The sequence below is a fragment of the Aythya ferina genome, assembly GCF_964211825.1.
Source record: "Aythya ferina genome assembly, chromosome: 2".
Lineage (NCBI taxonomy): Eukaryota > Metazoa > Chordata > Aves > Anseriformes > Anatidae > Aythya > Aythya ferina.
Window position 1 is genome coordinate 137,689,080 of NC_140297.1, and position 16,843 is coordinate 137,705,922.

Genomic DNA, 16,843 nt, shown 5'->3' on the forward strand with positions numbered 1-16,843 from the left:
AGTTAAGCCTTGGGCTCTCGGTACACAGCGCAAGACAGAATCTAATTATTGAAATAATTATTATTGCCTTCTCTGCTACGGCGTGGTTTTTAAAACCCTGAGCCACATTTGGAGTCCCAGTCCTGGACCCTGCTGGCATCGGAGGGAAGCGACTGCAATCTGACAGCCCAGAACAATGCGACCGTACTCACCTGCAATGAGCTGCTCATTTCCAATCTTCCTTGTGTGTTTTTTGACCCTGAAAAGAATACGTGACAGCAGAAAGTTTCCCGTTCTTCAGTCAATGCGTTGTGATTTCAATGGTTGCATTTTTGAAAAGGTGGCTTTTTTTTTTCACCTCTTCTGAGGAATCTGATACCAGCTGAGGTTGAGCTTGGGCTACACAGGACTAATGAGACCTACCTTTTTTCTTCCATGTCAGTCCTTGTAGGAGTATGGAAAGTATTCAAGCAATAATCAGGCAAAACTATTTTGCAAAAATGATTTTGCAACTACAGATCCTAAAGAGACAAAAATCAACCTTTTTTTTTTTTTTTTTTTTTTGTTATCAAATGCCTGACAGTTTTAATGTGAGGATGTAAAAGTAAAATAAATATTGGCAAGAGTGTTAAAACTTTTTCATTCAGTTGTTGCTATTTTTAAGCAACACCTTTAGTTCTAGCTTGGCTGAGCAGTCTTTGCAGTCCTTTGAGTTTATAGCAAGATACAGATTTAGCATTCTTGGCTCCTGGAAGGTTTTTAATTATGTGTGGGTTGGTATATGTGTATGTGCTTGCTGTGTTAAAAGATGTCTTCACTGCATGGGTTTGAGAGGAACCAAATGCCTTACTCATATCTGCTCTTTTCCAATGACACGTGAATGTTTGGCATGTTTTGGTAGACCATAATATTATCTATATTCTCAGCCTTTTCTTAATGGTGAAATTAGAATAGCAAACCTTTTCATCGATTTAAGAAGTGTAATCAAAATCAAGGTGGGTAGGTGAGGGAAGGGATCCAAATCCATCAAATCTGGGTTTAATGTCCCAACAGTCCGTCAAATTGGTTATGAAAAGTTGTACTGGGGAGTGTGTCTCTCTCCCCTGAAAGGCAAGTACGGCAATGCAGAGATTCAGATTTTTTGATGGAGTGAAATACAGCTTTCTCCATTAAAATAAGTCTAAAGATCTTGTAATAATCTTGCATAGATCACATCGCTTGTTCTGTGCTGCTCCCAATCAATGGCTCCTTTTCCCCTCTGCATCAGGTCATAGACAGTTTTTGAAAGCAACACCACAAAAAGTTTTACAAGAGGGCACTTGCCCTTGATTTCTTTGTCTTAAACTCAAGTCCAAGTGTCTTTGCTTTTTACAGCTGTAAACGCTGCTCTAAGCTTTAGCACCATCACGGTGTATCGGAAGGGTGGCATGGAGTGTTTAAAGTAATAAAGGTTCGTTTGCTTAGCATTGCACAGAGTGTCACTGTTATCAGATTAGCTACATTTATTGCATCACTTGGCAAACGTCGTGCCACTTGGAGCTACGCGTGAAATTTCTGTAAAAGCTGCACCGAGCAACGTTAGCATGGAAGTTAAAATGGGGTCTCGGACATTTTTATTCCCAAATGGTGAAAAATATGTATTGATTCTTGATTTGTGCAATAATATAATTGCAATGGAGATAATCAGATTGCATCTGGAGGAAGATTTTCCAAGGTGGACTCATAGCTCAGCGGGCAGGGGTGGCAGGATACACAAGTGCCATCTTCTGCTTCTGTACAGTTTCACCCAAGCAGTTTTCTTTTTTTAAAAACAACATATTAATAAGAAAAAAGGTAGGTCCAGCATGTTCTGTGCATGGTAACACAGCGAATGAATGCAGAATGAATACACCTATCTTTAGGCAAACGATATTTTCACTTACTGCTGCGGTTGAGTTTCTGTCACTGAAAGGAAGCAACCTTTCAACCTAAAATTAATTGTCGGTATCTCTTAGGGACCTCTCTGAGCTTCATGACTTATCTTTTACTCTTAATATATTTGCATTGTGACAAATGACTCAGTGTGTTTACGCCATGGTAAACCAGCTGTCACATCAACTCAGACTTGCAGGAATAGAGAATCACAGTAGGTAGGGACATTGCTTTATTTACCCTCCGTTTTTCTAATATTAGTAGTGCTGTGTGGATTAATCAGAGGCCACATTCAGCTAGTGATCTGCTGCAGAGCCTGAGCAGGTGTAAGGAATTTCTTTGTTCCCCGCCTTAAAGGACAAATATCCTTGAATTTCTCCTTGTCTTTTCTGAGTGGAGCCCCGTGTCACACCATGAAACACGAAAATAGAAAGATTTTGAAACTGCAGCCTACAGTGTTGCAGCATGTGTCTTAACTATACCTGAATTCTTTTTATTATTATTTGTTTTTAAAATATGTTGTTTCTTTGCAGCTTTGCTGACAAAAATATTTAAATTATTGTTCAAGAACATAAAGACATTCATTTCAAGAGTGTTTTTGTTTTTTTTTTTTTTCCTGTTTCATGGTGTTCACAGCCTGTGGAACAAAGCCATTTGTGTTTCAGAATATGGAGAATTAGTAGGACTTTGGTTCAGAAATGGCACGAAACCCCAGATCTGAACAGCCCTGAACCTTGCGATAAGATCAGATCTGAACTTTGTTTCAATTACCTCTCTCTTTTTCTATTAATAATGAACCAGTTAGATATACATGGGTTTGCAGAGCAAATGAAAGAGGGATTTCATCACCAATATCTGGAGCATCTAACATTTATTAGGAAATAGCCTATATTGGCTTAGTATGCACTGTAGCTTGGTATGCATTAATCAGAGTAACAATAGATATTACGAAGTATGTTTTATTATCATAGTCATAGTACTCTACCAGCCTTGTCTCATGGTCTCACATCTGAAATCCACCATCCCCTTCAAGTGTTCAGAGTGTCAACGGGGTATGACAGTAGAGAGACAGTAAAAAAATTTCTTGCCCTGCTGGTGTGATTGTATAAATACAGTTTTTTTTTGTCTTGTATAAAATATAACCAGTTTGTAGTTTGCTTAGGGTGTGTTTTCCTTACAGTAGGGTTGCCCATTTTTCTTCATAACTTGTTCACCACCAGGATAGTCATTAACAGGCTTCACCATCTGGACAGACCAGAGCTCCGCTAAGCCAGGTGCTGTGAACTTTTCTAGGAGGTAGCAAATTGCTAGAGAGACCCTGCAGGAAGTTTGTGATTAAGCATCCAGTTGTGTTCGTGTCCGGGGCAGGTTAGAGCCCGCATGGAACTTCAATGGAAAGCTGCACGTTTCCTCTGAATATGATGCCTCCTCTGGGAAGGCAGACCTAAAGGCTTGCGTTAAATTGAGCTGCAAATTTGGCTTAGGAAATACCTCCGTTAAATGTGAAATACAGGGAAGCTTCCTGAGCTGATTGAAAATGTGAGTATAGATGATTCCTGCAGACACATGTGCTGCAAAAGAGCTGATGCACAGCTCATTCCCCTGGTTCCAGCTCCCCACATCAGAGCTTCAAGCCATCTGGGGGCATGCGTGTCTCCCCTGAACATCTGGGGATGTTCAGAGGTCGGTAGGGCAGAGTTTCTCCGTGCAACAAGTGTCTACTGAAGAGCTCTGACAGCAAGCTCCATGGCTAGCAGAGGATGGCGAAGAAAGGACTTCAATGCCTTGGGTTTCTAAGCAGGTTTGTGGCATCGGCTACGTGGTGCAGTTGTACAGTGGGTATAGAGACTTTGAGAAATGCACGTGGTTGGGAAAGATGGTTCGCATGGGTCTCAGTCTCACTAAGTACTCCGCTTGACCCTTGTGTGTGACATTTAAAGGCTAATCAGTAAATCGCATGCTTTAACTGCTGTGCAGAAATAAGGTAAAAATAAGTTCATGAAGATGAATCCTAGATTAGAGAAACTGCCAATTTTGCAGTGACTTTCGTCCATCCTAAGCAGTGTTTAAAAGAGAATGAAAAATGTAAAGGATTTATAAATTCAACAACCCAATTCTAAAAATAGCAGCTTTGTTAAGTAGTCTCTTGTGTATGCGACTACATAATATACGTGGTCACATACCTCATTTTAAAGAAAGCACAAATGAAATAAGCTGTGTTAAAATATACAGAATAGATACCTACAGTTAAAACAGGTATATAATCCCAAATTGAAGTGTTCTGCCTAAATAAATATTTGTGAATCACTGAGTCAGGGTGGAGACCTGAAGGGGAGGCCTTAGAGTGGCCTTCCAGTGCCTAAAGGGGGCTACAGGAAAGCTGGGGAGGGACTCTGTGTCAGGGGGTGTAGGTATAGGGCAAGGGGGATGGCTTTATACTAAAGGAGGGGAGGGTTAGAATAGATATTAGGAAGAAATTAATTACTGTGAGGGTGGTGAGGCCCTGGCACAGGCTGCCCAGAGAAGCTGTGGATGCCCCATCCCTGGAGGTGCTCAAGGCCAGGCTGGATGGGGCTTTGGGCAACCTGGGCTGGTGGGAGGTGTCCCTGCCCATGGCAGGGGGCTGGGACTGGGTGGGCTTTAAGGTCTCTTCCAACCCAAACCACTCTGTGGTTCTGTGGTTCTATAAGGACTCCAAGGACAAAAAAAATACAGAAGCAGTGGAACGGTCCGTGTGGCTTATGAGGAAAGGAGTCATGACTCACCCATCTAGTAAAGCTTTTTCAGAGGAGTTTATGCCCATTTTTGTAATTGGATCTGGTCAGCAAAGTACAGTTCAGTTCTCAAAAGCCCCAACATCAAAGACCTTTAGAGAAATAAATTACTGGGAGGTAAGAGGTATTTCCCTCTTGCAGAGTAATACCTGACTGAAAGGAGGTAGAAATAAAATGTTAGCTTTCAGAAAGGAGAAAGAGCTCTGTTAGGCTGCCCAGCCACATTTTTGGAAGACTTCAGGTGATCGCCTCACTCAACATTAACCACAAATGGAGCAAGTAGCAAGTTGGCAAAATTTACTGGTGCCTACTCCAAGTGTTTCACATACAAACCGAAGCTGTGAAAATGTGACAATGATCTTGTAATAGGAAGTGCTTAAGTGATAAAACACCCAGTGGCATTTCAGTGCCACCAAGCACAGAGTAGTGCAGTATGTTATGCATGTGCTTTGCATACATGAAAACAGGATCCAGATTAGTTATTTTCAGATCTGCAAAATCAAATCAAGATAATTGTCTGAAGCCTCAGTTCAGTACCCAGGCGCACTGAGAAGCACTGAGCTGCGGGCTGTAGGAGGAGAACCAGAAGAAAATATCAAGGGGTCTGTGTTGTGGGATGCTGCAGTTGTATCACACTGACTTTTGTAGGCAGTTTTGGGCTTCTCGTCACAGGAATGATGAAGCAGGATGAGAAGAGGGACAAGAAGAGTCACGGCAGCCTACATCCTCAGAGGTGTTAATGGTTTTTGTGCATGGAGGACTCTTCAGATTGGAACAAACTGCTGAGGTAGGGTGTGATAAAAATGTATGAAAGCATCAACAGCATGAAGAAGAAAGGCAGGGCACCAGTGCTGCAGCACCCAGCACAAGAGCCACGGTGTGCCCACAGGACATGATGGGCACACAGTGCATTGCCACGGGGAGCTTTGGGGGGGGGCAGAGGTGTAAATAAGTTCAAAAATGGGACTGGTAAGTCTGTGGAGGATCAGTCCATCAGAGGTGGGCAAAACACACTGGGCTGCATGCAGCTTTCTGAGGTTGTTGTGTCTGGAAACATCCAGCCAAATGGCGGGGGATGCTTTCCCTACAGTGTGGGTAAGCGGAGGAAGAGCTTCCAGTGTCCTCCACTGGTGAAGCTTCGTCTGTTTATTCCCCATCAAGGGCAGTTCAGTTTTAGAAACTGGTCAACCTGAGTAGAGCCACTTCCTTCTCTGAAACCTCATTTTCTAGGATTTTATGCAAGCGTAGATTGAATCCCCAGCTGCCACCATTCCTCCACCGCAACGAGAGGAAGGTTAATATGCTGCAAACATAACTGTGATAATCCTGAGCTGTAATTTGGTCTGTTTAGTGTATCCAGAGGATTAATTCTCAAATGCATTAAGCAAAGTAAGAAGTAGTGCACACTTCATATTGTCTCCCTTACGCTGTAGTCTCATTTAATTAGCCACTGAAACAACTGACTGAAAGATTTCCCTCTGCCTTGTTGTTTGAGTCATGAATTTTAAAGACTTTTGAGAGAATGACTCAGGAGGTGAAACAGCAGGACTTCTGATGTTATTTATAAGATCCGTACAGGAAAGTATTTCAGTGTCTGTAGCCATGCAACTCGGGCAACTTAACCTGTAATTTCATCATTTGAGACTAAATGACAGGAGAACGAATGCTGTCAGCGCCTCACTAAACAGCATTAACATTCTGCATTGTCTCTGCCTGCCTGAAAAATGGGTAATGAAATAATTGACATTAAAGCCAGATATCAAATACAGGTTGTCCCGTGAAAGAAGGAATGTACACAGAAATACATGCAGGAACCATTTGCACTAATAGGATTTTCATTACAGTAATAGCTCTGAAGACTGCATGTAACTGAGGGCAGCCCAGAAAACATCTGGGCAACACCAGCACGAGCAGCAGGATGCTCCTCAGGGCTTGCAGCATGGGGGATGCAGTGGCATGGGGTAGCCCTCCAGCTAGCCCATCCTATGCACAGGTAATACTGAAGGAGATTTACTGCCTTAAGACTTGTGATGTCGCTGGGTTTTAGAAAGACACCAAATGAAAATAAAAAGTAGACTAAGAAGTTTTATTCCTGTTCAAATCTTTTATCTTTTTTTTTTTATTTCCTTACTAGCTCTTTGACACATACCCTTTTGAGGAAAAATTGTGTCTCCCCACCTCTTCCCTGCAGTTTTGACCTTTCAAAATGTCTAGGGCAGCAGTGCTCCAGCTATGAGAAGCGAGAGGCTATTGATTCTGTTACTGTATGGGCATATACCTACCCCCCACGCCCTCATTTCAAAGGGAATGTGGGAACACGAAGTGGAGTTAGCGCTCTGGTGTAAGCAGGAAAATGCTCTTGTCTTCAGCATTTTGTATTTTCCTGGTACATAGCAGTTTTTAACTGCATAATGATTGTGGTATGTCCCTTTGCCCCTTTTTTTCTGAGTACTCAGTGTAAAGAACATACATGTATTTCATCAGGTCTTGCTTTCTTTCCAAGGCATTGTATTTTTTGTACATTTCTGAATAGTGCCATTAATGTTAAGAAGGTCTGAAATCGGAATAAATTTGATAGTCAAGGAGTTTTACTCGTGTCTTATGGAAAAACCAGGAAACAAAAGCAATCTTCAATAGATGAAAAAAGGAATCTGTCTGTTGTGGACAGGAAAATCAGTGCAGAAATAAAAAATAAAGTTTCAGATCAGGTATTTGTATTTACATCTTACTATCAGCAGTTCTTCTGATAGCTTGTAGGTTTGTCTTGACAGTAAGATGAAGCTAGAAGGAGTAGGTACGTGGAATATGTGAGATGTGCACATATGAGTAATCTTGCAATGCTGTTTTTTGTGTGTTTTTTTTTTTTAGCTTCATAAACGTTTGGAAACATTGGGCAAAATATCCCTTGTTGAGGCATTTCCAACTTTGCTGTTAGGAGGAAGTATAGCTTGCTCAACAGGGCACTGGTCTAGGCTCAGATGTTTAACATTTATTCCTTTCTCAGCTGCTGTGAGAAAATGAATGTGCCATTTCATCTCTGCGTGCCTCTCTCACCCTGCAGTCCCTCTGGTCTATTTTGAGTGTATGCTCTTCTGAGCTGGAGTCTTTCTTTCTTTTTTTCTGGAGAGGTATATATACTGTGTGAAACAGTGGAGTAGCAATTCTGTCATCCCCTCTAGGGACTACTGTAAAGCAAAACCTAAAAAAGTTACACATTGCTTATATGTTGTTGTAATTCATTAACATATTAACTTCACTATATATGGCCATGTACACGTAGAGGTCAGTATCCCAAAGACCTAACTATGATATTGAAGACCCAGCACACCCAAGAGACCTTACACAAACAGTGGGGAATTTCCAATTTTATCTGGAAGTTTAATGGAATAGTTGTGTGGCAAAGTTTTCCTGAAAGCAAAAACAACTGTGAGGTCATTGACAGGGCTGCACAGCAGACATACGGACTTCAAGATTCACATTTGGCTTCCTCTGGCCAAATTCTGTTTGGTGTATTAAAAAGAAATGAAAACAAATGTAGGGAGGAATTTAATGCAAAATGTTTTGCATTGAAAAAAATGCTCTTTAGATATTATTTGCTTTCCCCCTTAAGGATACCTGGGTTTTATGGAAACTGCCTTTCAAATCACGCTCATAATAACTAATTTTCCAGCCACTGTTTGCACAAATGAAAAATAATTGTAATGCTAAAATATCTGGCCACAGAGTGCAATTCCATTGATGACTTGGTACAGCAATGTACATGAAGGCAGCAGAGTGTCTGACTGTGACTGACAAGCAGCAGTGGTCAACGCTCACCATTCATTTTGTGATTCATTCATCCTCTTCCTGCTACAGCACCGTGTCATCTTATTAGGCTGGCAAGAAAAAAAATGTGGCATACACTTTATTAACACGTGAAGAATTGGTGTTTAATGTAGGTACGTTGTAAGTCAGGCAAATATTCCGCTCAGCAGCCAATTAATATTCACAGTGTGCGTTTCATGCTGAGATCAGAAGCTAGAAAGGCTGGGCTCTTTTTCAGAATTCCTCAACGCATGTTTGTGGACTTTCATCAAGATACTCTTACACAGCTGATTACTGAAAATACGTTGTCAGTATCAATTACCAAAGCAGCTGCTTTTACCTGCCTTATTCAGCGCATCAAACCGTGTGTAAAATAGCTGGTTATGCAGAGACTCGTGAAAGGAGTTTAAGACACGAAGGAGAGAACTGAAGAATTTGTTTGTGGTGTGTCCATCGTAGAAGATGTCTGAATTAGCCAAGGAAATGTCACTGAGGGTTACAGAGTCATAGAGAAAGGGTCAGTCTGGAGGGGACCTCTTGGGACCATCTGGTCCAACGCCCTTGCTTGAGCAGGGTTGACTACAGCAGGTTGCCCAGGGCTGTGTCCAGTTTGGATATCTCTGAGGATCTCCAAGGTACTCCAAGGATACTTCACAACCTGGCTGGATGACCTGTGCCAGTGTTTGAACACCCTCATAGTGGAAAATAAAAAATAAAAAGGAGGTTCTCAGGTACAGGTGGACTTTCATGTGTTTTATTTTTCATGTGCCCATTGCCTCTTCACCTGTCAGTGGGTACTATAGGGAAGAGTCTGTCTCCCTCTTCTGCATCCCCTTCCATTTGGTGTTTATACCCACTGAGGAAATCTCCTGAACAGTCCCTGCTCTCAGCCTCTCCTCCCAGGAGAGCTGCTCCAGGCCCTTAATGATCTCAGTGGCCTTTCCTCTGACTCTCTCCAGCAAGGAGCTGGAGAGATGGAGAGATGAGCAAGGAGCAAGGAGATGGAGAGATGCGGTTGCTAGAGATGATGCCCCTGGTGCAGCAGCACAGAAGGAGGCGGATATTACTCCTTCTCCATGAGGTAACCACCATCTGGGAGCAGAGAGCAAGATCCTGATGGCATATTCATGACACTACCTTAGGCAAGCCACAAACAGAGCAAACGGAGAGGGCAGTGGGGTTTGCAATGGTAGCAGCAGCAGGACTGCAGACAACAGTTGTTATATTTGGTTGTTGCTTCTGGTAACAGTGACTGTAATTCACATTAATAAAAGGAAAATGACTGCTTTGGTGCAGTTTTACACTGTTGCCTTATTTTTCTCACTACTGCATGACAGTGATTTTGATTCATGAAGAAAGGCTTGTGCATGGTGGCAAAGCGTGGGAGATGGCTAGTCTTAAAGGAAGGTGCAGCACCTGGGGAAGCTAAGCCAGATTTATGTCTGAGGGGCTGGCTGAACTGTGTGTAGCAGGCCTGCAACAATTAGGATCAGTGTGTTTCCTAGAAGTGGGGTTGGATTGCAGGACACCTGCCTGCTGTGCTCAGGGGACCCCTGTGATTAATGATTTTGCCAGCTCGGATGACACCTGTATCACTCCAAACCCTCCAGCACAATTTGGGTTTTCAGCATTTGGTCACAAGAGAGCATGCACTGGTTGCACATGTTTTTAAAAATATTACCTTTGTGGAGTAAGTTGGGCAAGTGCTGCACAAGGGACTCTGCTCTGCAACCGAGCATGGAATCGGGTTCAGCAGCAGCTTGCTCGCGCTCACTAATAGGCCAGGTATAAGGAGGTGATCTCAGGAGCTGAGAGCAGCGAAACAAAAAAAAAAAAACACAGCCCTCACAACAAAGAAACCCAAGCTGAGAAGTTGGAGGCATTAGCTGGTTATTTGCATCCGACCAACTTTTGCGAGCACTTCCCAGAAATGGCAGAGAAGCGAGGCTTCGAGGAGAAGCGGGTCGAGTGTGCTGTAGTTCCCTAAGCACACGCGTGGTCCTACCAAAGAGCAGGCTTTTTGATTTCCAGTATTTCTGATGCAGTCGAACAATAAGTACAGCATATTTGGCAGCTGCTTTTAACATTCTCTCTTTTCATGCCATTACATTTACTACATCCAGCTAGAAGTAATTTCTCAGTAAATTCTTTATTGGCCAGCAGCGTTCCTCATGTGATTTGCATCACTGTAAATGTGAACAGACTGCAAAAGGCCGATTAAAGGGGGTTGTTTGGCAAACATCCCCTTTTTCTTTATGGGTGTTCTTGCTCTGCAATCTGGAACACAAGGAAAGTAGCAAAAGACCGTAAAATGGGATAGTGGAGCACCAAGCCCATCGCTTGTTTTTTCTGTTTGAGTATTGTTTCCACCTGGAAATCAGAATTAAATACGTGATGCATACCTACATAACGCCTCCCTTCTGAGGATTTTTAAGTACTTAATTAGACCTTTCAGCGCTCTTGTAAGGCTGTGTGCTATTCACTTTGTAGGTGGCTAGCATGGAGATGGGTGAATAATTTATTGGCAGATTTATGAGGCATGGCTACTCATCTGTTTTACTTGACTGCTAGCTTATGCAGTTTGCAAAAATAAACCTCCATTTGTTACTATCTGTTGTTCCTGAGGGAAATGTCACCATCTAAACAGTAACAGCAACAACAAAAACTTAAATCATTTAGGTGAAAAAACAAGAGTTGGAGAATGGAGTTTTGAACTTTATATCTAGATTATTTTTTTCTGATTTCTCACTATGCTTAAAACTTCTGGAGGTGGCAAATTTGGCTTCCAGGTAGACTTTGTTGAGTGGCTGTGTAGGATCCAGTGTGGTCAGCCAGCCGATCTATGTTGAAATCTTACTGTCTGAAACATTATGCAGAATTCTTCTCTCCCTTTCTCCTAAATTCTGTAGGGTGACTGTTTATATGCAAAGATTTTTTTCTTCTGTTAGTGTTTTAGAAAAAGGGCTGTAGGATCCTGCTGACTTTATTTAGGTAATTCGACGTGACTGCAGTCTGCAGAGTATCTCAGAACTTCCCTCCTCACAGTCATCTGCACAGGTTCATCTCAGTCGTGGATGCATTTGCTGGAAAAGGGACAATATTCAGCGTCTTCCCACACCCTGGCGACCTCTGGAAGCCATAAATATCTGCTGGCAACTCACATTAGTACAGGGGAGCCTCAAGTTTGGAGTAGGAGACATGAAAATTGCTTGCAGTTATATCTGTGCCTGAGGGTGTTTCATGTCTAGAGGCTTTTGTGGGGTGCTTGCCTGTAAGCTTCTCTTGTATTCAATGCTAAGAATATAGATTTTCACTTTTGTTTCTAATTGCATAGTATAAAACTACTTTTGTGGGGTCTTTTCCTTAGTCTCATAAGATGTTTACAGGTCAGTGACTTAAATGATAGCCTAAGACATTAAAGAGACAGTGTGGCCAGTTTAGGAACCCTTCCGTATTTTCTCTTCTCACACACTCCCTGACAAATCCTTCTGCCAGAGTTCTTAGTAATTGCTTATGTCAAAGTTAGATCATTTTCTGATTATTAAATCAATTTAGAGAAACAAATCTATTTCATCATTTTGGGGAGTTAAACATTACAAAGGGAAGGGTATTTATCCTTGTACCATTCACAGAGAAAAAACACTACTTTCTAAGTTCATAATTACTATGATTAGTGGAATGTCTACTACAAATTCCAGACAACACATTTTTACTCTAAGTCTTATAAAAATGTTCAAAAACTATAATGGATTTTCCTCAGTGACTTAACTCATAATGCATCTGTAGGGCAGGATTCCATCAGTTAAAGAATTTATCATAGTTCAGTTACTTTATGGCTGTATATGTTTAAAAGAATTCAGAATAAAATTTTAAAAGTGAGTATGAGTTGACATAAATTCAATGCTAAAATTATTGGAACATAATTCAGCACCTGTAACCAACCCAGTGACTTCAGTGGGATTGCATTGGTTCAAGTCAGTGGCAAACAAGTCTCTTAAGAGCAAGAAGAGACTCTTAAAATGAAATCACAAACTGTATAACCATATGCTGCAGCATTTGGTCTTTCTCTCTTATGAAGGGATCTTCATTCCATATGGGATGGAACTACAAAATGTGTTACCTTTCTTTTCTTCCCCCCTAAAATAGCAATGAAAGAAGCAGTCCAGGTCAGTTCCCATCATGGCAGTAATTGCGTAGTGAGAGCTGGACTGTGTCCAGAATGACTATGTGAGCAATCAAAACATATGTGTTGTAGGAATGTACAGTTATGCTGTGAGAAATGTTGGTTTCATTCTCTTCAAAGGCTTCAGGCATCTCAGTGAGACCAATAAGGATCATAACAGTGAGTCTTACGAACACACGTGAATTTATCAAAGCCCTCATCATCTGATGCTGATTTTCTACTGCTTGTAAATAAATATATGAATATTTATTTATTTGAATGATTTATTTATTTCATCTTTATAATCAAACAATCCTGTTTTTTTTCTGTATTACTTGACACAGTGGGAGTAATCTCAGTCTGTATTTCTGCCTGGGGCCTATACCCTTACTCTCGGGCTTGTATCACAATTTGTTTTCTCAGTTCCATGACTTATCAAGGAGTGGTGGTCTTTTGTGCTAGGTGCTTCCCACACAGAGAGCTGTGGACCTTCTAGCCCTGATCAACTTGCAGAGTTAAAGAATCAACACAGAGAAGTTAGAAGCATTGAATCAGAGTGCTGCTGGCAAATAGCACGTCTTCAAAATTTTGGGTGGAGTTTTGTTAGGATGGGAGGGTTGTTGAGAGAAAAACAGATGAAAGCTGATAAAATGGAAAGATGGAAGCTGTGTCCAGTAATGGGCTCTTCGTTATGTGAGACATGGACATACTGCAGAGAGTTCACTAAAGGTCCGTGAAGGTGATGGAGGGCCTGGAGCAGCTCTCTGAGGAGGGGTTGAGAGCTGGGACTGCTCAGCCTGGAGAAGAGGAGGCCCAGGGGATCTCATCACTGTCTGTACATCCAGGACAGGAGGCCCTGGGCACAACCTGGCCACCAGGAGGCTCCCCGTGAGCACCAGGAGCCCTTCTGTGCTGTGCGGGTGACGGAGCCCTGGCACAGGCTGCCCAGAGGCTGTGGGGTCTCCTCCTTGGAGCCCTTCAGCAGCCGCCTGGACGTGGTGCTGGGCACCCTGCTCTGGGTGTCCCTGCTTGGGCACGGGTGGCACCGGGTGACTCCAGAGGGCCCTACTGGCCTCAGCCACCCTGGGATCCTGTGATAAAACCACAAAGAAGAGGCAGAGATAATGAACTCAAAGGAATTGGAATGAGAAAAGGAGTCAAGGAGGGGCATAGGTTGGACCAGGAGAATGGCCAGAAGGAAAAGCACAAATACCACACCGGCATCTCTGCTGCAGCCTCTGGTGGGGCAGCAGCTTCTGCTCCTCTTGCGTTCGGTCTACTCCGAGGCTGTATTTGTGCTGCCTGAGCCCACACAGCTTGAGGCAGCTCGGTTCTTTCTGTGCCCGTGGGCCCAGGGGGAGGCAGCTGTTCCTGACGAGGCAGAACTGTGCCTTCACCCAACTCGCTGAGCCCCCGTTTGACAAGGGCTCCTGGCAGCTGCTGCAAGGTGGACCCGGCTTACCTCGGGCTATCTGGAAAGCTGTGCTGAAACAGCACAGCATTGTCACGAACTGAGGCTCAAAAGTAGAAGCAAATTCCAAAAGCTTTCCTCAGCAAGGATACATAACGAAGCAGTCGCTAGCCATCTGAGCAGGCATAAATATTGGTATTACTTCTCACAACCAAAGACTTGGTTTCTGCAGGATTAAGAACAGAAGGAAGTGCCGCCACGTGGGGGTTATTGCTTGGATTTTGCTGGTTGGGCTCTGGTAATCGTAGAGGAAAATGGATGTGTACTGTTACTGAGGAAACGAGCCTCTCGGGGAAGTGCAGCTTTTCCCCGGTGTGAATTTTTGCTGCCTCGTGCTCCGTCAAGTCAATTAACCTAAAACCTACAAATGGCACATGCCACGGCTCCGCACAGTTATTATATGGAACTTTATACAGTTGCATGTGGATTCAATAATAAACAGTGCAGGAATGGATTCAAGTTTATATTCCTCTTTAAATATTTGTATTCCTATAATGGAATATTGCCCATTTTTCTCCGTAGGTGCCAGCTTGCGTGATGACCTCAGTAAATACTTCTGGTTTCATCATTCTCAAGGGGACACGATGACAGTTCAGGATCCAAACCAGATGAATCTCTGTGCTGCTGTTTGGACTGTTGTCTCCTATGTAATTGCTGACATGGAAGAGATGTTGCCAAGGTAATAAAACAGCAAAAAAGAAGATTTCTGTTCTTCGGTAAAGATTGTGAATCCACTAATGCATGTGGTCTACAGCTGTAGGAAATTCCTTTTTTTCACCCTGATTTTGCACATTATTATATATGCTTTCCTCAAAGTTACATACTCCTTTACACATTCCTGATTCTTTTTGCTATTTTAATGTTTTCCATTTGTGATTTTCAGTTCAAATTTCCTTTTTTTAAGTACTTTTTAAATTTCCAATGAAGGTATGATAGCTCTCTGTCATAGTAAAATACTCATTTATATACAAACTGATCTGGTGCAGCAGGAAAAAAATATAAGAAAATAAATTCATTGCATCAGAATAATTATTGTATTGAGTTAGTGAACGTGTTTATGTTATGAGTTAGTTTTCTGCCTTTCAATCTATGCGTTCATATGGTATCCTATTAACAAAACAGTCTTTTCTTCTTACGTTTTTAAGGTAATACTGTAGTTTTCAGGCTCTAGGACATATTAATCATAGAACCATTAAATGTCTTGGGTTGGAAGGGATCTTGAAGATCATCTAGTTCCAACCCTGTCCTGCCATGCGCAGGGATGCCACCTTGGCTGTTCTAATGGTAATATATAGTAAAATGTTCAGTTAGTTTACCATACCATGGTAAAATGGTATGGCTTTAGATAGCTCCATCAGCCCCTACTGCTGAATCTTAATGAAGGTTGCTTCATGCAAGACTCAGATAAACCAGGACCTAGAGGATAGAAAGTCAATAATGGGATTTCCAGCTCTCCAGACAGCAGCAGCTCCTGTGTTTCTTTGGTCACCTCCCCATGGAAATCTGTGCCTGTCCTTTTCTTTCTGATGGAAAACTCACAGTCGTGACATGCAGAGAATTGCGTGTGGCGGTTTTTCTCTGAAATGCCATGATGTTTCAGAGACGGCTATCACAGCTGTGATTTGTGACCTTCACTACTTGCCAGCTGATGTCCAAATGAAGTGTAAGAGCAGATATTGGTTCATGGTGCTGAAGCCATTCACAGAGCTGCCCCTCTCACTTTGCTGGGTCTCTCCTGCTGGAATTTAGGCAAGAGGATGCTGGAGCATGGGCACTTTTAAGGAGGAGTGAACTTGGGAATTTGATTATTATGTACTACCCTGTGGTTTGGTTTGGTTTGTTGTTGTTTTCTTTGTTAGTTTGCTTGGTTTGGTTTTGCTTTGTTTTTGCTTTTTTTTGTTTGTTTTGCCTTCCTGCTGCAAGATGATGTATATTCAGAGTTTCGGAAGTTTCCGTAAAGCAGATAACAACTGGTGTTGGGGAACATTTTAGAGCATATGATTTCTTCTCATTTCTTTGCAACATGGTGCTTGTTTGTGGTTTTAAATTTTACAACAAGCAGACTTGCTGATGTGACTAACTGCTGCAATATAATCAACGCAAAACAACGGATGTAACAAACAACACAGAGTATTAAACCAAATGGCAGGCAATCTCGTGTGCTGTTGATCAGTTCTGTAGTTGAGCAATAGCTTAGTGATGAGCCATTCATTTTTATGGAATTAATAACTGTGATACCTGTTTACAATGATAAACCCCCTAATAGTGGTTTTACATCAAGTTTATTAAACATTTCAATTTTCCCTCCAAATCATTTCAGGAACATAAAAGCTGCCTGAGATACTCTGCTATTTCCTTTTGAAGAAACAGTATTGAAATAAAGTTGGCAAAAATTTCCTATGCTTTCAAGGCATGTCGTGTGTGTGTGTGTGTGTGTTCATTTTTCCTTGCTTGTTTGGCAAGAGCAAAGCTAGTGGTGCTCACTGCTGACATACCCTCAACTATCTCTGAATCCAGCCTTTTGACCTTCATAGAATACATCAACTTTCTTCCACATCCTTTTTCCTCAAGGTATGCTGCTCTCTACATCAGAGGTTCAGAAGGATTTTCAGTGAGGTTACATTTATTGGTACAAGTCCTCACCTGTGCTCACTTGAAAACAGGGTTTATTTGTGTTTTTCTCCATTGGTGAATGAAATCCTTAATTACCTTAAGTCAGGTAGAGCATCTTTGGAGCCAAGA

General features: G+C 42.1%; 1 protein-coding gene across 2 annotated transcripts in view; it reads left to right on the forward strand.

Moving 5' to 3' along the window:
- Nucleotides 1-16,514, forward strand: part of CPQ (carboxypeptidase Q) — a 155,083-nt gene extending 138,569 nt beyond the window's left edge. For both annotated transcript variants that reach the window (XM_084507514.1, XM_084507515.1), the window contains exon 8: nucleotides 14,624-16,514. In XM_084507514.1, coding sequence (XP_084363640.1) covers nucleotides 14,624-14,784 — 161 coding nt within the window. In that variant the 3' untranslated portion in view covers nucleotides 14,785-16,514. The remainder of the gene's footprint in view (nucleotides 1-14,623) is intronic.
- The last annotated feature ends 329 nt before the right edge of the window (nucleotides 16,515-16,843 follow it).